The sequence below is a fragment of the Tachysurus vachellii genome, chromosome 9 (genome assembly GCF_030014155.1).
Source record: "Tachysurus vachellii isolate PV-2020 chromosome 9, HZAU_Pvac_v1, whole genome shotgun sequence".
NCBI lineage: Eukaryota > Metazoa > Chordata > Actinopteri > Siluriformes > Bagridae > Tachysurus > Tachysurus vachellii.
The window spans coordinates 20,372,891-20,395,651 of record NC_083468.1 but is presented as its reverse complement, the minus strand read 5'-3'; the positions used below and the strand labels follow the sequence as shown (position 1 = coordinate 20,395,651).

Genomic DNA, 22,761 nt, shown 5'->3' with positions numbered 1-22,761 from the left:
TCAGGCAAATGTTCTACAGTAGATGTATACTGGAGGGAGAAAAAACTTAGAATAAGGAAGTCTGCATGATGAAAGAGTTTTTATACAAAGAGGAGCAGGAAGCGGAGACTCGGAAAGAAACAGATTTGTGATAGTAAAAGTACAGAGAGACATTGTTCTCTACTGCTGGAATAGAGAACACATGGTTAGTACACTCGACATCAATGAGCGCATCAACTACAACAATGAAGCTTACATCACCTCTTCACTGAAGAGGAACTGCAACACAAACAAAAGGATGAAACAAGCACTGTATTAAACAAGATAACATTTTTGAAACATGTTTAATACATTAATTGTAAAATAAATTCTGTGAACTCTCTGATTAAACATTTATTTCATAAACATAATCCAACTTTTTCAGCTTTTCCAGAAAGAGCTTTTCCATTAAGTCCAAATTGTCATGATTTATATATAAAACTGTTTTTGAGGTTCTGACATTTGGAATAAACATTTAATTTAAGTGATTAGTCAACTACTAATTCAATAATTAATAACTTTATTCATTATAGAATATACTGTAACAAAAAAAAAAAGGATTTTGAGTCTGACTTGTCTTCAAACCCCAGTTTCTGAACCATGGCCTTATACTTTATTTAATTTAATTCAAATCAATTCAAACTTATTCAAACTTATTCAAACTTTTAACAATGGACAATGTCTCAAATCAGATTTACAGAACATAAGAAACATAATACAAAAAAACATATTTACACTGGTTCAAAATATGTATCCCTATAAAAATGCTCAACTCTGGATTTAGAGTTTAACCTTAAATGAGGCCTTGAGAAGTGACCTTTAGAAAGCTTGTTCTCACTAATAAACATTTTATGTGGTAATCGATTGTAGGACGTGTTCCCTAGAGTTGTAAGGCTTATAAATTTTACCTTTTTATTACGAGTTTAATCGAATCTTCTGCCAAACTGTCATTGTGCTTATATATTACAATTCGAACCTCATGGCCAAACCCTATTTCACATCCAAGTTCATTCAAGCTTCACGCCCAGAAGATGACTGACTGAACAAGTACAGGAAGTAACTTATGAGTGGCATTTGTGTGGACCAGCATACTGACAGGAATAAAACTTATTTCAAAATAGATTCAAGGCAGGAATAAAATGCTGAAATAAAAGTCAGAGAGTAAATAAAAAAGAATAACAAGGATCAGACAGCAGTGGTTGACTATAGGGAGGTAAATATATAATGTCTAAAGAACTTGGTCTAGATGTTTAACACATTAAAAGGAACAATCAGAAAGCTTGAACAGCTTGTCACTTGGTTATACTACTTCCAAATCTCTCTCTCTCTCTCTCTCTCTCTCTCTCGGGTTAGATTTTCTAAATGCAATTTGCAACAATCAGCCGCATTAATAATTATACCAATGGAACGTCCTCACAAGGATAGAAAGACAAACACGTGAACTTCATTTGGAGGGGCAGAGGAATGTGGTGAAGGGGGAAATAGTGGGAGTTGTTCAAAACGTATCCATGGATACCAACCATTCAAGGACAATAGAGAACTAGAACTGTACTGCTGTGTAAAGCGGGCAAACTTGAGCTCTGTTATTTTTCTCTCATCTCTCATCCAATCTAAATTCCCCAGCAAAACAGCACCAGCTAAGTGGTCACAGTGGCTGAGGAAGTTTGATCAGGTGACTGGTTTAGAAGGAGCTGCATGAAACACCCCCAGCTGCTTGGTGAAACAGTCTGGAGCATGTTTTTGTCATCACTACCACTGCTCAAGACTTTTATAAAAGCACAGTGGGACAGATAGCTTTGCTGGATTATTTGTTCTCTACTGGGAATCCAGTAATGAGGGAAGATGGGAGGTTTTTACAAGATTCCAGCTAAGAGCAAAATGTATGAATTTGAATCCACACTGTGGAAGCCAGTGTGTGGCTTGGTGTGATTTCATGCATATATGAAATCTTTTTTATGTTTCTACAGTGAGTCTTAGGCAGCTGTAGATATTCATTTGTATGAGTGCTCTCCCTTGTGCCCTTGTTTAAGGCTGTCTGAAGTTTCGGGCCATAAAGCCCCTGCCTTGCGCCCCATCCCTCTTCCCCCCCTTCTATCTCTCCTCTCTTCATTGGCATGCATAGCCTGTCCCTCTCTGGCATACAGACAGCTTGGCACAGCCACACACTCAACTTTTTTGTTCTTCTCTTTTAACTGCTCCAAAACTTTCTGAGGGATAGTGAGAGAGGACGAGAGTGCGGGAAGAGGGGGGGTAGAAGTGGGGAGAGAAGGATTTTGTTAAGACTACCACCAGACAGACGAGCTTGAATACCATGGGTGTGCCTGAACGACAGTTGGTGGGCTGATATAAACTGGAACAACACGAAACGGAACAGGTGAGTGTGGGAGATGAAGAAAGACAAGAAATAAATAGATCAGACAGATCTGAGGTATGAGGAAAAAGTGGGGCTGACAATAAAAACGCAGGGGACGAGTGAAGGGGGGTGCTTGTTTTTGTGCACTTAATGAGTCAGTGCCAACATGTGTTTCTTTTCAGGATTCAGATCTTATCCTATTTCTGTCCTGTTTCTTTGATCACCATGAAAATCAGTGTAAACTATTATAATCTGATTAGTGACAGTGTTTTAGTAGCTATAAGATATTCCTTAAAATAGATTACAAAGGGAATTAATATAATGAATTCAATAGATCATGACGTAGAAAATCAGCACAATGTTATTTAGCTCCCATGTACATGATTTCAGTGTTTATGTTAAAGTAGTTACAGAAGCTTTTTTTGCTTTTATACTGTGAATCATTTTTAATCTTAAATAGCCAAGAGGAATACAAATGTGTCATTTTGAATACAACAAACTCAGACAGTATTTTAGACGTCATACAACCTCTTATGTTCTTTTTTCATTAATCTATAACAGATAAGGAATACGGAAATTTCCATTCATTAATAATAATCATTTGATGCTATTTTTTAGTTTTAATTTGCGAACGCACTTTACGTTTAACAATTTGTTGGAGCAATTTTTTTGAGTGTGATGCTACAGCATAACACATGGATTTGTGGATCTTCTCTCATTCCTGTCTGAGCAACCTCTCACACTCTGCCAGGTTGGATGGGGTGTGTTGCTGTCATGCTGAAGTCATGGCTCCGGAACGGCCATGAACCCTGAACCCTGTCTGATGCCTTGAGTGCTCTTTAGTGCTGACTTTTCTCAGTTATGTCTCTGTATTTTTATTCATTCCAGATAAATTTCCTTCAGACAAGGTATATGTAAGTTAATGGCCAGTTAATGAGCAATGCCTGGTTTCCACATTCACATCCAAGTCAAAGTGTTCATATCAACCATAGAATCCTCAAATAAATCATTTGCCTTTTACTGAGGAGTGGCTGCTGTCTGGCTGTTCCACCAGAAATACCTGATTGCATGTACTGCAGAGATGATTGTCCCTCTGGCAGTTTCTCCCAATTCAAATCAGGACTACTGAAATACAGAATCAGTTTGACCTTTGGGTTTTTGTTCACCATCCTGACTAAAGCCCTTCTCCTCAGTGTGCTCATTGTAGCTGCACAGTCAGCTTTAGGAATAGTTTTGTTTTGAATATTCTTCCTTTGAAGAATGATTGAAACCATTGATACCTTCAAGACTGCAAAGTCTTGACCTTCACAAGATTACAAGGTCTGTCCTATGACACAGTCTTGTAACTAAGGACAATTCGACAAGGCTTGTTTTGCTCTGACATGTATTGACATAGACATACACTTGCCTTCCAGAATCATCCAGTCAACATCTCAAGGATGATCAATGTTAATAACATGTTAAATATTGAAACTGTAAAAGAGAAAAATGACAATATTGTTATTGAAAGCATCATCCATCCATCTCATTTTTATAAAGCTGAGCATTTAAAGGTTAAGGGCCTTGATCAGAGGCCCAGCAGTGGCAACTTAGTGCTGCTGGGATTTGACAACATACCATCTGTCCATTAATACAACATCTTAACCAATGAGCCACTGCTTACCTCTTATCTGACAGAGAGATGGATTGCAAGGAAATGGGTGAACAGGGTGCCAACCCATCACATCACACAATCATATGCTACAGACAATTCAGGTGGAGCTCCACCCAAACCCTCAACCATGGAAATGGGAGTTACGCTAACCACTAAACCACCATGCTGCCTCTGAACACATTCATTCTGAGTAAAATTTTAATGCAATAAATTATGGAAAAGTGAAGCAGTCTGAATTCTTTCTAGGTGTACTGCATTCTTCCATAATCCATGTGTAGTTAATGACAAGAAATGCCTAGAAAACAGAAAAAGCTTCATAATAAATAATCATGATAAATACCAAATCATTGGCAAATGATATAGATTTTATCCCCGCTGCAGAAGGTTTGGATTTGAAGGCCACAATAGTTAAACATGATGCAGAGGGAGGACGAGTCTGCACGGGAAGAGTTTAGCTACACTCACATACCCACCCTCGATCGAGCAAGTGCGGGTGGATCGTTGAGTCGACGACTGGAGAGAGAGAGGGATAGAGTGGAAAGGGACAGCTACATAGTAGATGTGAGAGCCAGTGATTTGGATCTGGACCAGGCTGAGCCATTACACCCCTGTTTCAGCTACAGAGCCTGGCTCTACAGCATCCTCATTGGGGTGAGAGCTCATGGATTTAACAGCATTGATATGCACACTATTTCTGGTTAAACTAAGATGCTTATATCTTCTTTTAAATTTGTGTGTGTACCTTTGTGTTGGTATGGATATGATTCTCAGTGTAGTCTCCTGATCACAGCGGGATTCTCTCTCTACCTGGGTAATGTGTTTCCTGATGCAATGGATTATTTGCGCTGTGCAGCTGGAGCGGTTAGTGTGTTTTACAAAGCAGACACAAATTTCATATATAAATTCATATATAACTCCATATTGTTAAGTAGAACTCAGGTAGTTCTTTTCCTTCTGCTTTAAATAATTTTTGGGCTGTTTACTCTTTTGCAGAGTATCCCAGCTGCAGTGGTGAGCTTTGCCATTGCCACAAACTGGCGAGTAGCAGTAAGTACTTAAACAACAAACACTTCTTTTCTGGCAATTTAAGACACCCAATTTTTTAGTATCAGCATTTCAGTAACTTTGTTACATTTTGCAATGAAATAAAGATGCAATGATGCATTGAATCTGATCAAAGCTACTCTGAATATACAGCTTTATAATTTATGGTTTCATTTTGCCCCAGCAGCTACTCTGGCAACTATTATATACTGCTGTTATATATACATATATAAATGACCTTGTATGCGTCATCTAAGCTGTACTATATTTGCAGGTGTTCGATTTTCAACTGGTGTATGTGTCCACATTTGCTGTGACAACTACATGCCTGGTATGGTTTGGCTGCAAGCTGGTTCTCAGCCCATCAGCCATCAATGTGAGTAGGTTACTTTGATACATTGAACTGACAACAAACAGGTGTCATACAGGTGTCACAAGGATCTACATGGGTTTTTTGTATGTATGTATGTATGTATGTATGTATGTATGTATGTATGTATGTATGTATGTATGTATGTATGTATGTATGTATGTATGTATGTATGTATGTATGTATTATTATTATTATTATTATTATTATTATTATTATTATTATTATTGTTGTTGTTATTGAAATACATAATGGTTATTATTATTGTTATAATTGTTAAATTATTGTATTATTGTTAACATTAATATTAATATTAATACTAATATCAACAGCAATATTAATATTATTAATAATAATAATAATAATAATAATAATAATAATAATAATAATAATAATAATAATAATAATACTGACACAGTGACTGTTTCTGTCCTTGTGGCCAGATCAACTTTAACCTGATCCTGCTTACTCTGCTAGAAGCCCTCATGGCCAGCACTGTCATCCTGTCAGCTCGCTCTGTAGAGGACTGCTGCAGTCACAGCAAGGTGTGTGTATTTAATTATTATTATTATTATTATTATTATTATTATTATTATTATTATTATTATTATTATTATTATTATTATGTCTATATACTATACTCAATATACTACTGAGATCTATAATATAAGATTCTTTTTCTTCAGCAAGTATATGATGGTCCTATGGCTGTGACTCCGGCTAAATTCCCTTCCCGTCTTCTCAAGGCTTATGCTGTGAGTCAGTTCCTGCAGATTAATAAGTAGATGGATAAAGAAATATTATCAGAAATATAGAAAAGAGAATTAATCAAAATGTACATTGATATATCTATGAAACAATGTATCTTCTAGTAACAATGTAGGAGATATTAAGAGAGGGAGCTTGGCCCTCTCCTCTAGTTTAAGCGTCTTTATTTTTTCTTCCAAATTTGTCCCTATTTAATTATCAATTCCCACTACGTTCACCATATCACATGACTTATCAAATGACAAATGGAGAGCAGGAGAGCAATCATATACTTTTACCAAGACACAGGCTGACTGCCCTCTTCCACATACATGAACTCCCAGACACCCTAAACTGACTGACTGACTGACTGACAGACAGAGGAGAGAGTAATTTCATCTTTCACACCCATGACCAGCTACCCCTTCTCGGCCTCTTGGCCTTAGTTGTATGATTAGTCTTCACAAGATCTCAACTACCAGCCACAAACAGCCCCAAAACACCAAAACAACATATACATTTCCTATTTATCAACAAAATATGATGATTGTTTGAAAAGGTTGTTAGTCTCACATGATGCCAATTTGTACCTCTAATGACATTTGGTGAAGTTCAACAAATTTAGAAGTTTATCCATGTTCTGTCATCTAATGTACAGTATAATGGGGATTCATTTTGGTATCATGTATTTGCAAGTACTGATTATGTTTTTTTTTAGATTTAAGTCTATAATCTGCAATATGTTTTTGTATGTCTATTCCACTAGCATTGTATGTTTTGTAGGTGATCGAGGTGATAATTGGGATCTCTTCAGTATTCGGTGGTATTATTGCTCTCAATATGGATGCTCTGCTCCCAGGGCCCTACGTTTCTGTCACATTCTTCTGGATTCTAGTGGCTGTGAGTCTTGTCTGCTTTTAGAACAAGAACATAATGTCTACAAAGTGCTTAGCTAAATTTCCCCAAAATCTTGTTTTTGATTTAAAATGTTCTTTGCAGTGTTTCCCAAGTGCCATAACCAGTCATGTGGTGTCAGAATACCCCAGCAAATGCCTGGTGAGTGATCTTAGCTTCTCCAGTGTTAAATGCTCATGGGACTTCTCCATGCTCGTTAGTTTAGCTTATTTGTCTGTCTGCTTAACAGATAGATATACAAGACACTCTCTCTTTTGTTACTATACTTTCTTCTTCACACTTCTTTCACTTCAGGTATTCTGTCTGTTTGACTACCTTTCTTACACTCTCCCTCTCTCTGCTACAGGTGGAGACATTGATTGCCATCAGCAGTGTCACATCACCACTGCTGTTCTCTGCCTCTGGCTTCTTGTCTAACAGCGTGTTGAATTTTATTGAGATTCTCCACCAAGAGGTTCCTGCAGCCAAGGTGAGTCAATTTTCAGTCACCAAACAAAGAAAAAAATCTTGAAAAATTTATATTTATGACAGTGCATACCTTTCACAATATTTCATCAGCAGCAAAGAGCAAATTCATCATGGACTTTGACAATTGCTCCATTTATTATGCATTCACCTGCAGAACCTGACATTCACAGCTTAAAAAAAAAAACATGAGTAAAAAGCGAAAAGAGCATTAGATTTCGTAAGAGGTAATAAAGTTTGAAAATGTAACAAAATAATAAAACAGGGTGGGTGGCAAAATAAAAGAAATATTGCAGACATGTCTCATTATCAAATGTGTAAATCTATGCCCATATTATTTAATATTATTAGGATAATATGATATTTAATTGATTCATACATAATTTGATAATAAAGATCAAACATGCTCTAGTGCTGGAAAAAACATATGATTATCATTTTTGTCTCTTTAGTTTACCTAAATCCAAGGATCCAGCATATTTTTGAGTTAGTTATCTTTAGTTGTTACTTCAATTATGCAGAAATTGCTATGAATCATTCAGTAACTTCAGTGAAACAATGAAATTAAAATGTATGTATTATGCTGTATTATTCTAGACACTTCAGAGGTTCTGGGAGTCTAAGTGGCCAAATGTTTATTCCAGTGGATGCTTTGTCTTTAATTTCTTTTAAATATTTATCTTTCTCTTTACCTTTCTCTTTTTTTGTACAATCACTATTCATTATTACATACTGAAATGAGGTTTACGTCCACAGAAATGTTTTTGTACTTCTTTATTTTTAGGAATTTCTTATAGCATCATCATCCTCATCAACATTAATGTTGTGTACTCTGTGGCTAAAATATTTTTGCTGCATTTTGCCTCCAGTGTTTTTTCCCTTGACATTGGATACTAACATTTAGAAAAATAATGTGTAGTAAATGATAGTACTATTGATATTGCACTTTGTATTTTACTTATTCAAAACTATAGTAAACCCATAAATGATTAATAGAATTGTTCTAGATAGATGAGACATACATATTTAGCTATTATAAAAATTTTATTATAAACTCATTTGCCCACATACTGTGCATGCCAATCATTCAAAATTTGGCATAAAGTATTAATTTATATGCAGTCTTTGCTGGATCTTTCTTCATGCAATGTGAGGCTATACTATGTTTGATCAGATCTTATATGCCCATAATAATGGACACCATGTTTGAAGTAGTATGACAATGACATAAAAGCATGTGTAATACATTATTTTATGTATGTATGTGTGTACAGCAATCATATGACATCCTCCTAATGATACTGATGGTGCTGCTGCTGGTCCAGGCAGGCCTGACACTGGCCACTGTGGTACACTGTGCCTCTTACAAGGGTCAGCTACATATAGGAGCACCAGAGAGGGATGACAGTTCACATCTGGAACCATACCAGTGTGAGGTAACACTACACACATACACATAGGTCCTTATAACACACCCTCACACACGCATAAATGTTCACATGTTCACTTAGCACTGCACATCCTCCAAAGAAGACAGGAAGTGTCTAAGGTAATTAAGTGAGTGATGGAGGATTGGTATATAACTATATATACTGTACATCATAACATAAACAGAACAGTACAAAAACATTCTCAGCTTTCTGACCTATTTTGATTGACACATAAATACTGCATTTTTACATGCATCTCTTTTTTCCCCTAGCAACATGGATCCAATGGCACACTGCGAGAGTTTGACAAAGAGAAGGCCTGGAAGGCTGTGGTAGTTCAAATGGCCCAGTGAGCACAGGCGCAGGGAATAAAGAGAACAATCAGTAATGACAAATAAAAGTGAGTGGAGGAGGACATGAGAAGGTGAGAGTAAAAGAAGAACAAGTGAAAACAGAGTAAAAATAAGAGAGAACAAGGAGGGAATACTAAATGCAGTCAGAAGGTGACATGTCAGTGAGTCCTTGCCAGGGAGTTTAGAGACAGGGATATATCCTGAAGAATCTGTTTTAAAATACAACTGTATAAAGCATCTAAATAACTCCCATGTCCATATATCTATTCTTAAAATGAAATAATTCTGACTATTCAGAATTCTCAGAAGAGGAACAGTTGAGGCGTTAACCAATGCTGTAAATGTAACACCTTCTGCAAAGAAATAAAACTCACAACTCATGTTCTGTTCATATGTACAGTAAAGCTGGATTTATATTAAAGTGTGACTAAACTTATTCCTGTCTAGGAATCCACTGTAAATTCCAGGCCTTGCTACATTGCATGTACTGAATCATTCATTAAATGTACGACTGCATTTTTGTAATATGTCTAGAAAATCTAAGCATGTGGCTAGGCAAATGCTATGCAAGTAAAGCATTTTCTATTAGAGTTTTGCACTATATAGTACATATAAAGCACCAAGTTTACACATTTCTTGTAGCTAGCAAGTACATTGTCTGTATTTTTGTCATATTTTCTGTAGGATTTTCTGTAAGTATAACAATTTCTTTTCATAAAATACACTTTATTCATAACACTAACAGCATATTTAATAATTTCCTATTTTATGTGACTTGTACGCAGGGACAGAGTAACAGTGTTTTCTCCTTAAATACAGTCAATCTACATCGACAGACGAGAAAGAAAAATTATTGGGCAATTCCACTACCTAACTGGGTTATTTTTAATCACATTAGTCAGGGAAAATGGCTTTGGGCCTCTTAGACATAATTTAGTTACACTGTAAATGGCCTGTGTTTAACTCATGGAAAAAGTGGAAAAAGTGACAATCTTAGTGTGTATCCAAGTAGTGTTTATATATTATAGAATTAAGTCAGTTGCACTAATGCTAATTACTGTAATGTCAAATTCTGTATAATTTCCTAAAACAGGGAGCTATGTAATAAGGGTTTGATTCCATTATGTGATTTAACATATGTAAATGAAAACTGTTGAATTAAACCTGACACTCTGGCTGGCACTTTTTTCCCTGCACATTATTTTATTTCATATTCAGCATGCTGGATTAATCCTACAGAAAAAAAAGAAAAAAAAGAAAAAAGAACTTGGATTACTGTCCTCATTTCTGGATTTCCTGAAACAACCTGTTTTAATAAGTAGCTTCATTTATGATCATGAACACAACTTACTAGGCAAGACACAGCAAAATCTCCAGTGTTCAGCTCCTTAAAGTGTGTTGACTACAGTTAATTTGTCTGTTAACCTACAGTGTTAATTCAAAACTAGGGATTTTGCTGTGTACAAAAAGAACAACATTTGGTCTACATCAATCATTTTTTACATCACAGCACTCCTTCTGATAAACAAAATAAAATGAATACATTGATCAAAACCACTGCTTCAAACTATGAAATTTGATTGCTAATACAAAAAAATGAATGTATAATAATGAATATTATATATTATTTTTTATTATTATATAATTATTTTCATTAAACAATATATATATATATATATATATATATATATATATATATATATATATATATATATATATATATATATATATCATCAATCAATCATTTTCTACCGCTTATCCGAACTACCTCGGGTCACGGGGAGCCTGTGCCTATCTCAGGTGTCATCGGGCATCAAGGCAGGATACACCCTGGACGGAATGCCAACCCATCACAGGGCACACACACACTCTCATTCACTCACGCACTCACACACTACAGACAATTTTCCAGAGATGCCAATCAACCTACCATGCATGTCTTTGTACCGGGGGAGGAAACCGGAGTACCCGGAGGAAACCCCCGAGGCACGGGGAGAACATGCAAACTCCACACACACCAGGTGGAGGGGGGAATCGAACCCCCAACCCTGGAGGTATGAGGCGAACGTGCTAACCACTAAGCCACCGTGCCCCCCTATATATATATATATATAAAAAATAATTTTCTAACTTAAAAAAAAAAGAAAAAAAAAACAGTCTACTTGTAAGAATGAGAGCAGTCCAATGTATAGCAAAAACTGATTGTTATATCTGTTATTTAAAAATGATCCAGCTGAAGTGTCTTGCCTTAAGAAATAACTGCATGTATTCTAAAACATCTATGTTTTATTGTTGTTGCCTACATCCACCGCTGCTTTGAAGCACGTGGTAACTTTAAAGCGAAATCCAGCTGCTGCAGCGGTGTAGTGGGTTCTATATTTGGAAACAGTCGTAATACGCGTCGCCCTAACCGGTACAGACTGGTTTGGGAGGGGATGACATTATCAAGATAGAAGCCGTTTGTCTAGGGACAAATGAACTCCTTCCGAACAGGAATATATCTAGAAATTAGAGGATATCCATAAAATTACTGCCGGCTTTTTATTGAGCTTCCCCACAAATGAGCAGTCTACCGGGCTACTGATTCTGAATCAGCAATATTTATAACTGCAAGCATATTTGCTAGATTTTTCAAGCGCATCGTAATTTGTTGAATTGTCGTGTATGCTATAATATACTGTAGGCTGCAACCTGTGATGAATCGTGCTTGAGCCAAAATATGCCAAATTTACGGATCGATTGTCATTGCTGAAGGTCACCGAGCGCTTTTTGTGAACTCAGGTAAGCTAGCTGTGTGGGAAGGAGAGATAAATACAAATGCGCGACCTAGGGGACTCTCCTTGAAGTTTGTGAGGATGAGAAGAGATGAGCGGATGAGAGGAAGAGTAGAAGGAGACTGGCGGGAGAAGGCGGAACAAACCGGTGCCCGGATACACGCTATAACCGCTCTCCCGCACTGCAGATTAACTCTTGACTCGCCGAGGATGCTCAGTATTGGTAAGTAAAAAAGCACACATCACATCCTCGGTTTTACATCTGTGGTAGTGGACAGGTGTCTTTTTTGCGTAGCGTTATTAGTTACTGAGAGTTCAGGTAGACGCAAAGCGGCCGGGGGACGCATGTGTACACTGGGATACGGATAATTGTGGAGGTGAGAGAACTGGTAGCCTACAGTCGGTCTTATTATACAAAACAATATACAAAATGCACTGTGTCAGTCAAAGACGTCCGGACATCATTACGCGCTAAATCCTCGGGACCATGCGGTCCACTTCAGCACCAGCGTTTGGACAGCTCCTGTTATGTCAACCGAAGCGCGACATCATACTAATTTTAATTAAATGGTTCAATTTGTTTTCCTGGACAGTGTATGTTCTAGCATGACAGCATTGCTCTGAACAACACATCGTTAAGTTTACAAATATTAACGCTTTTAAGCCTATTTATTCCTACGTTTAATAACGCTATACTAACGTTTGGTAATGTTTATTGTTATACTAAATGAACAGGACTAAACTTCTGTGTCTGTAATTCTTTTAGATACCTTAATAAAAAGTTACTAATACCAACCATGGCTAATTGAGAAAACCAGACCAAGAATCCATTCCAGTAGTTTCTGCAGACGTTTTTATTATTATTTAGAAACACAACAATGTTTTTTCTAGTGTGTGTGTGTGGGGGGGGGGACTCTCTGACTAAGTTTATATGTGTAAGTATAACAAAAAAACACTCTGATTATCTGATTAATATTTAGAAGATAGATAAAAGACAGGTTGTGGCATATGGCATGGTAGAGTTTTGCATGTTCTTTCTTTTCTCTCTGTTTTGTGTGATTTGTCTAAGTTTCCACCAAAGGTCCACAGTTTCATCCCACCACCAAAAACATGCCTGTAGGTGGATTGTCTATGTTAAGTTGTGCACACGCATCATGGATCCTGCCTTGCACCCAGTCATTCACAGAATTTACTGTGATACTGTAGTCATGTTTAATTAATAGTAAATACACCTTACTGGGAACTTATTGAAGAAAAATATTGAATAAAGTAAGTGATGTTTAACTAGTTGATAGATACTGTGTAACAAGGCATTTGAAACTAGCTTTTATGTAAGTTAAAGATCAAAATGTTTATATTAAATAAACACATTTCAATCCCTTAACTACACTTTTAAATTGTAGATAAAAGTAGGCATCTAGCTGAAACAGCCTTACCTGACAACACTGTGCAAGTTTAAACTGTGCAACAAGTAGCTAGTTATATGAGGATCTAATGAAATTTGTCAGCAACAAACATGCAGAAAACTATTGTCAGTTCAAAGATCCAGGGTCCTAGTTTGATCCTGAGCCCAGGTTAATGTCTTATGTGGTGTTTCCACCTTCCTCTCCCCTTTTCAAAAACATCCAAGTTGTGGAGTTGCTAAGATAACTTGCCTGTGTGTTTGTGTGCTTGGTGCACTATGATGAACTGGCCTCCCTTTTAAGGTATATTCCCACTTCATGTCCAATTTTCCTTGTATAGACTCTGGATCCACTGTGACCAGGATAAAGAAGCTGTCTGTCTGTCTTAGACGATAAAGGACAAATTTGCTCTGACCATTTAATCTGTGTGTTCTTTCTTTTACAGATGGAATGTGAGGTGAAGTGGACAAAGGAAACTCAACACAAACTTACACGTGATTTTATGTCATTCCACATGGATTAAGAACAGCACTGAACATGCATCACGGACAGTATATTTGACCAATACAATGGTTCTACTGTGACTGTCCGTATAATAATATACAGCCCTCACATAACATAACCCTTTAGATTGTGATGGACAAGAGCCAATAAGGTGGCAGTTTTGAGGTTAAACTGGTTAACAGTTCAGCCAGGTGTATCGTGGATTTAGCTGTGGGTGGGTTCCAGTTTCCGGATGCAGAACCTCTTTGAGCAGAACTTAGACATGGCCACCGCTCTGCTTGCTGGGGAAAAGCTGAAGGAGTTGATTCTGCCGGGTTCTACGCAGGATGAGAAGGGTGGTGCACTAGCTGGACTCATGGTGCAGCTCAAACTGGAACTGCCCTTTGACCGAGTTGTCACCATAGGAACGGTCATCATCCCCATCTTATTAGTTACTCTCGTCTTTACACGGAACTTTGCAGGTTGGTGCTTTGAGCACAACTCAAGGTGTAGGCAATGTCAGCCTGGATGACTGAGATGTAGTATACAGTTGGGATGTAACTTAATATGAATAAATCATTCAGAATAAATAAGTTTTTAAATATAGATATAGATACCGTAAACTGGGACTGGGATTCGGCCACACACACTAAAAAATTAAGAAATGGAGATTTTTCTTTCATGCGATTGAGCGGACAGTTATGAAGTTAACAGTACAAAGCCAGACCACATTTATTAAACACACACCAGGTTCTTAGTAACTGCCTGATCATGGTCATGGTGGTTTAAATTAGACTTTTTGATATATATAAAAAAAAGTTTTGGTTGTTTTGTAAATAACACCAAATAAATTCATAGGAAACATTGGAGGCAGGTACACACAAAAATAATAGCTGTGCAAGTAGGATTTTAAAAAAAGCATTTGTATGCACATCTCTACAGTAGTAGAACTCAAATGTTGTAGCTGAGACAGAGGTAGTGTCAGAGACAGAATTCACAAACCATTCAGTGTTGACATTGCTAGATAAAACACTTCTGGTTTAGTCCATGCTCACTTTAAGTTTAAATCCAAATACAGTTTAAGACTCAAGATTCAGACTTTATTTTTTACATACAAAGAGTAAAGTCAAAAAGTTACTCAGGAGTCTTCTTAGTGAAATCTTTAATAGCAGGTGCTACACATTAGAAGGTATATACATATAGTAGGACACAGAATAGGGCACATATAACATAGGGCTCATATAAGTAGTATGTAGTACAGTATATAGTACTTTGTTGCAGTCTATATATTTGAATATATATATATATATATATATATATATATATATATATATATATATATATATATGAGAAGACAAGAAAAGAACAATTTTCTAGACACATACTACTGTAGATACAGAATTTTTTGTTTTGAAATAGTCTAAGCATGTGTACAGTATGTATGAGTATGTTCTTCCATATTTGAAGATATTTAGAGATAGATACATACACAGATACAGTGTCATTGTTTTACAACTCTAGTACAGTAGATACTGAAATGCAAAGACATAATATACTTCTTTCACATGGAACTAAACAAAATTTTCCTCATTAATATTCACAGATTTACTGTTTCACCTGATAGGGACACCTGCTGGTCAGCACTGGAGGGGTTAAGTACGCAGTGCTGATTTTTGTGTGTTAGAAATCAGCAGCGAGATTTTTTTTTAAATGGGGAGGGTAAGAGAGGGAGCAAGAGAGTGTGTAAAGAATGTGAGGGAGAGCTTAGCAGAAATAGGGACTTTAAGCTAAATGCTGAGTCAGTTTGACTGCATAGCAGTAGAAACCTGCTGTGAGGTAGCACAAAGGCCTGAGAAGAGCATAGATGATTAAATAATCTGAACAGACCTTTGTAATAGTATAAGATGGCTCCTACAGTTGTGAAGATTAAAATGTTATGAATTTATAATGCGTAGGTTTTAGACTTTAAATTTAAAATATGAAACCTAAAGTTAAATGGCAGATAAAGAAATTACTATACTGGAACCATATAACACACACAGGAAAATGTTTTGCTGCTAATGTGCAAATCTTTTCACATTTATTGCATTGAATTGCAAGTATTCTGAATGTCAGGAATGGCTTTCAGATTATCTGCAGCACAATTTAACATTTTAATATCAAGAAGCTCATGACAAGATACTCCTGGAGATGAATCTGACTGACATCGGATAATTCTGTTAGGATATGTTTGTCAAAGTTGGTGTACAAACCACCTTGTGAATGGATACATTCCAAAAAGCTGCCTCTAATACCTTTTTTCTCATATGATTCTGTTTCAGAGGAGTCAATATACTGTTACACACCACACAATTTCACACGTGACCAGGCCCTCTATGCTAGAGGCTACTGCTGGACAGAGCTGCGTGATGCTATTCCTGGCATCGATCCTGAGCTCAGACCCTCTCTGTTTGAGCATAAGTTTCTGCCCTATGCTCTGCTAGCATTTGCTGGCATCATGTATATTCCAGCACTAGGCTGGGAGTTCCTTGCATCCACACGCCTTACCTCTGAACTCAACTTTCTCCTACAAGAGATTGACAACTGCTACCACCGTGCTGCTGAGGGCAGAGCACCCAAAATTGAGAAACAGATCCAGTCCAAAGGGCCTGGGATCAGTGAACGTGAGCGGCGAGAAATCATTGAGAATGCTGAGAAGGAGAAAAGCCCAGAGCAGAACCTTTTTGAAAAATACCTAGAGCGGCGAGGTCAAAGTAATTTTTTAGCCAAACTTTATCTAGCCAGACATTTAGCCATCATCTGTCTCAGTTCCATTCCCATCACCTACCTAAGTGCATACTATGCTCGGCAACGACAAAATGAGTTCACATGCATGCTGGGTGAGCCACCTGACATCAGCAGCATCCCTGAGCTGCGCCTTAGTGTGAACTGCAAGCTGTCTGCTGTGCAGCTCCAGCGCATCATGGCTGCTGTAGACATTGCACTACTCTGCACCATGAACTTCATAATTTTAATTAATCTACTGCATCTGTTTGTGGTGCGCAAATCCAACTTTGTATTCGACAAGTTGCACAAAGTCGGCATTAAGACACGGCGCCGTTGGCAGAAGTCTCAGTTTTGCGATATTAACATCCTGGCCATGTTCTGTAATGAAAACAGGGACCACATCAAGTCTCTGAACAGGCTGGACTTCATCACCAATGAGAGTGACCTGATGTATGACAATGTGGTGCGACAGTTATTGGCTGCATTAGCGCAGTCCAACCATGATGCCACACCGACCGTTAGAGACTCTGGAATACAGACAGTTGACCCCAACATGGATCCATCTGTTCTGGGGGTTGGAGAAATGGGAGTAGAGACAGTTATCAAAAGACCACGGAAAAAGATGAAGTGGATCCCTTCATCTAACCCTCTGCCACAGCCATTTAAAGTAAGCTAACATGATTCTGTTTATACCTTGCCAATGCTTGCTTTTGACCAAAAATGGTGATTTAATTATGCACACGGGAAGATGTATTACACTAGATACATCTAAGAATACTAATTTATGTTGTTTCCCCTTGGTCTAGTAAAAGGACAGATTGCATCACCTCAGTATTATGCAGATATTATTTTAATGGTAATGCTCCTGCTTAATTTTCGAGTTTTATTGTAAGCAGTTTTGCACTGCAGACCCAGTGCAGCACTTATCAGAAATAATATATTAGAGAGATTTTCAATTACAATGCATAAGCTTAGTCTAAAATTCATGCTAGATGTTTTTTCTGTGTCTGGATCTCACTGAATTAATTACTTTCTACCTTTTAATTGTTTCTACCTTGACTACAACAAATAAACTGTCTGCTAAATATTTAAATTCAATATTAATTTTTTGTTTGCTTGTTTGAATGCTTATCCAGGAACCTCTAACTCTGACCCGGTTGGAGAACAGCATGAAAGCAGAAAAACCTAAACCTATGCGAAGGAAAACAGTAGCTGACACCATCATTGCTCCTCTACTGGATACCAAGAGCACACAGCATCCTCCTAGAGGTAAAACATATAATTTATAATATTATAATAATGATATTTTACTTTTTTAAAGATAGAACCCCCCAAAAAAGACATTTACTTGACCAGTTTCTGCTTATTCAATGCAGCCCTTCAAAGCAAAGTAAATTGAGTGATGGTTTAATTCAATTTGGATTTATTTGTATAATAATTTATATGGTTGTTAATTTAAATGAATGTATATTAATTTATTTATTTGTACAATGGACATCTTTAAAGAAAAAGTGGCAGCTTTAAAGAAAAGTGTAAAAATGTAAAATTTTCATATTGAATTTATTCCTAAATAAATTTAGGTTTACATGGTTAGCAGTTACTGTTTGGGTTGTTTTAATGTGATATTCTGTTTAATATATGTGAGTCAGCCTGGGAAAACCCATTGTATGCTGAATACAGAAAATACAGCCAAAAAAAGGTTAGGAATCTGAATTTCTACCATAAATGTAGTCAGTATATACCTCTAACAAAATATTTCATCGAAAGAATGTGAAAATGTTGTAAAATGTGAAGAATGTGAAAATGTAGTAAACACTGTTGTAGGGTTTTACATAGAACATAGATTCACTGAGTTCTAGATGTGACTTTTTATTACAGTATTAGGTACTAGTAATGGATATCTGAACTAATTTTAATCTTGTTTGTCATAACTTCTGAAATCCACAGAAACTAACAGTGGAACAGAGAAAAAGCACACTCGTAATTTCTCCCTGGATGTCCATCCATACATGTCAACCATCCACAAGTCTAAAACAGAAATGAATAATCCACAACCCCCAGCTGCTGACCATCCTCTGGACACTACATACATAGAGGGCACACACACTGTAGTCCATGTCTCCTCAACACTTACTGGTAATATTATTTTTGGTTAAGTAAAGAATAAAACACAATAAAGCTGCATTCACACATACAGTGATTGTATCACTGCAAGTCTCTGGGCTATAATGTCTCCAGTAGTATAGTAATAAAGTTTATCAGTGGATGGTGCAACTAGCCACCAGTGTATATACTGTATTCCTCATATCATACAAGATGTAGGAGAAGGTGTGTGATTTTTGCCACAGAATCACATTTGCTCTACTGTCTTTAAATCCATTTGTTGTCACTGCACTCCATATTTCCATAAAGTTTCCATAAAGTCTTTTCTTAACTTTTTCACCAATGATAGCTGTGACACATGTCAACAGAAGTCACTAGCTCTCACTGAAAATGAATGTCCTTGTCATATTCTGACACCCTGACATGTCCTATGTCATTGTATATGTGAATGCAGCATAAGGCATGCTGTTTAAGCAATGTTTAAGAAAATAATCAGCTTCCAAACTAAACAAGTTGATTATTATCTAATAATTGAATGGCCCAAAGTTATCTAATAATTGAATGGCCCAAAGTTTTTATTCATTAAATAATGTCACATCATACTTGTAATTTGTTTATACTTATGGAATCTCTCTCTCTCTCTGTTCTAGAAATTAATAAATAAAAAAATGTTGCATTTTAATCTGTACAGCATCCACCATGCAAATCCCAGTTTAAGTTGTTTCTGTAGAAGATGTACAAGCACATTATTATCTAGAAACCTTGCACACAGCATTATTGTCACTATTGTTTAGAAAATGAATCAACACCTTTTGACAATTAACCTTTGAACATTCAAAAACACTATTGAGTAAGAGTGCAAAGCATTAGGGATACATAAATCACTTATCTAAGCACCATTCAATTTATTAGAAATTAGATTAACCTTTGATTTTAAATCTGTTATTGAAGGCTGTTCTTAAAAATGCAATGGCAGGTCTCGCTGTTAGCATTTAGGACTAAGGTTATGTACATTCAAAGCTATTAATAATATTTTCTTCTGGTTTCACTCTTTTCTTAACCCCTTTAGAAAAGCCTGACCCTCCTCCTCAATCCACCACCAGTGCATTTTCCACCGTGACCCTAACCACCACCTCTTACATGAATGGAGGAACCTCTAATCTGCCTCCTTCTGAATCACCCAAAACCAATGAACCTCTCAAAGCAAACCCAGAACCTGTGAGTCAGTCTGCAGCATACAGCTGTAACCCCTCACATCCTCTGCTCAGCATCCACCACACTCTCTATGAGGAGGAGGAAGAGCAAGGCCACAGGGACAAGTTAGTGGAAAGACCTGGTGAGCTCATCGCAGCCGGAGAGTGCTGAAGATGCACACAATAAGACAAGCATATATTCACACCTCTCATTGTTTTACCTCAGCATCAAGACATCAAAGGGTAAAATTGTTTCTAACCACCTCACATGGAACAGCAACCACACTGTATCACCCACCTACTGTGCTTTAGGTGGAAATGGTGAGGTCAGAGATTTGTACTGTCCACCAGAAATGAATTGCACAAACAATTGTTTAGACAAAATCTTTCACACAAGTAGACAACCAGTTACTGTAAAATGAAACATATCAATCAAAAGGTCATTTCCCTGACTAAGTACAAACACTGGTGCTCACTTGAACGGAATGTTTCCCTCTGACATTCCAAGGTCATATCAATTAACATTAATCTAAGAATCATGTTGTGTTTTAGACACCTCTGTGTACGTCTTACATTCAACATAACTTTACATGATTTTGTCCTATTGATATATTGTTCTGTGGATTTCAGCAGGTATCCAATGCAATATAGCATATTTAATCCTTAAATTATGCAAATGTACACAATCCTTGTTGCAATAATATGCATATTTAGAATCTCCATACTGTATATACAAAACATATAGATATGTCGCATTATTTAAATCATGCCATTCTTCAACCAGAGGTTGACTGATGTTTGTCATAGTGAGGTTCATAAATTCAGATCTAAATTGTGAGCATTCTTTGTATAATTAATTGAATTTGTTTTGGGAAATGGGTATTATTACATATCATATGGCACAACTGTGAATACAGCACCTTTATGTAATCTAATATAGACATTTAAATGTCCTGTCATTAACAAAAAAAAACTGGAGGAAGCCTCTCCAGCAGAAGCACCAGCTGAACTTTCATTAAGAAGGCCACTACCTTTATGGATAAATGTCGCACTGAATCATTCAAAATCCACTGATTCACCTCTTACCCTGACACACAGCCCATATTCTGTATTGAACAGATATACAAAATACTTATAAGCCACTACATTATAAAGCACATCGAATTACCAATGACACCTCGCTACAGCATTTCCACAAGGCCAGTGCAACATTTTAATTGCAACTCTGGCAAGAACTCAGAAGTACCAAAACGCACAGAGACACTTTTAATGTGTAGTCTTATTACATGTTTGAATGTTGTCTGAAAAATTGTAAGACTTCATATAATGTTATAATGTTGTACTTAGAATAGCTAAACAAATATATATGAAAATTAAGTTGCCAGTCCCTAATGAGCAGTCAGTAGTCCATGGAAATCCATTCACCACCCTCTTTGTGTTAAATATTAATCCGACAAAGAAATATTGGAATTTTTATGAAGCACACTGCTGATTGAGGCATAGTCCCAGTACTTTCAATGATATATAGTTAGGTCCATAAATATTTAGACATTAGCTAAGCTATTGTTATCTATAACACTATATATGAGTTCAGATTAGTTAATGAATTTGCTTAATTCACAGACATTCAGCTTTATTTATGTAGCCTTTTTTTCTTTAAAGGGACCAAAAGTAATTAGGACACTTTTTTAACACTTGGTTGCAAATCTGAAGTCCACAGACATCATCACCAGATACTGTCTGTCTTCCCTGATAATGCCCTGCCAGGTTTTTACTGCAGCAGGTGAAATGTTTGCTCAGTTGAATTCAGGTCAGTAAAAATGCTTTTCTTCTTTTAAGTATGCATCAAGCCTTTTTCAATCAGCATTTTGAAGCACCATCCTGAGGATTTGAAAGCGTTTGGATGAATCTGAGCAGATAATATAGCCTTATACACTTTAAAATTCATCCTGTTGGTTTTGTCAGCCGTCAAATGATCAATAAATACGATTAAATCAGTTCCAGTGGTAGACTGGTACACACTATTCTTCAGTATTGTTGAGATCATGAGCGGTTCCTTTCCTTCTACAAACTTTTCTTTTCCATCATTCTAGAATATCTTTGTCTCATCTGTGCTCAGGATGTCCTGAGGATGTCTCATCTGTCCTTACAGAACTGTATGGGTTTTTTTTTTAGATGTTTTTGGCAAACTAAAATCTGAGTTTTATGCTTTTTGGTGGTTAATGTTGAGGTAAACCCGCTGTATGTACTCTGGTGAAGACTTCTCTTAATTGTTGACTTCGGCTTGTTCTTGATCTTCATCAGAGCTTTTTCTGGCACTGAAGTTTCTGGCACTGAACTTTTATCTACTTGTAAGTGAAAATAATTAAGGCATTAACACACACTTGGCCATGGAACAGCTGAGCAGCCAATCATCCAGTTACCTTTGGTCACTTAAAAAGGAGAGGTGACAACATAAGTGCAGTGATTCCTACACCATTCACCTGATTTGGATATTAATACCCTCAAATTATAGCTGAAAGTATGTGTTTTAGCTAAAATCACAATACATGTGTCAATGTCCGATTATTTATGGATCTGACTTTTTTTGGGTGAAGTCTGACTTGAATGTGCCAACAGCATATCCTCATTTTGCATCTTAGAGAAACTCAGCTTTGCTGTTGATCATAATTTGCCAGTTTCTAAGCTGG

General features: G+C 36.8%; 2 protein-coding genes across 2 annotated transcripts; both read left to right on the top strand.

Annotated features, from left to right (window-relative positions):
* The first annotated feature begins 2,288 nt into the window (after nt 1-2,288).
* On the top strand, nt 2,289-10,429 carry mlc1 (modulator of VRAC current 1). The gene is made up of 12 exons (XM_060878652.1): nt 2,289-2,392; nt 4,407-4,676; nt 4,797-4,886; nt 5,019-5,072; nt 5,344-5,445; nt 5,883-5,984; nt 6,126-6,194; nt 6,970-7,086; nt 7,186-7,242; nt 7,448-7,570; nt 8,841-9,002; nt 9,269-10,429. The coding sequence occupies exons 2-12, from the start codon at nt 4,440-4,442 to the stop codon at nt 9,347-9,349; spliced, it is 1,194 nt and encodes a 397-aa protein (XP_060734635.1). The 5' UTR covers nt 2,289-2,392; nt 4,407-4,439; the 3' UTR covers nt 9,350-10,429.
* A 1,394-nt stretch (nt 10,430-11,823) lies between these two features.
* On the top strand, nt 11,824-20,944 carry panx2 (pannexin 2). The gene is made up of 6 exons (XM_060878651.1): nt 11,824-12,346; nt 13,972-14,491; nt 16,331-17,442; nt 17,912-18,044; nt 18,723-18,911; nt 19,948-20,944. Exons 2-6 carry the CDS (start codon nt 14,263-14,265, stop codon nt 20,241-20,243), a joined length of 1,959 nt encoding a protein of 652 aa, XP_060734634.1. The 5' UTR covers nt 11,824-12,346; nt 13,972-14,262; the 3' UTR covers nt 20,244-20,944.
* The last annotated feature ends 1,817 nt before the right edge of the window (nt 20,945-22,761 follow it).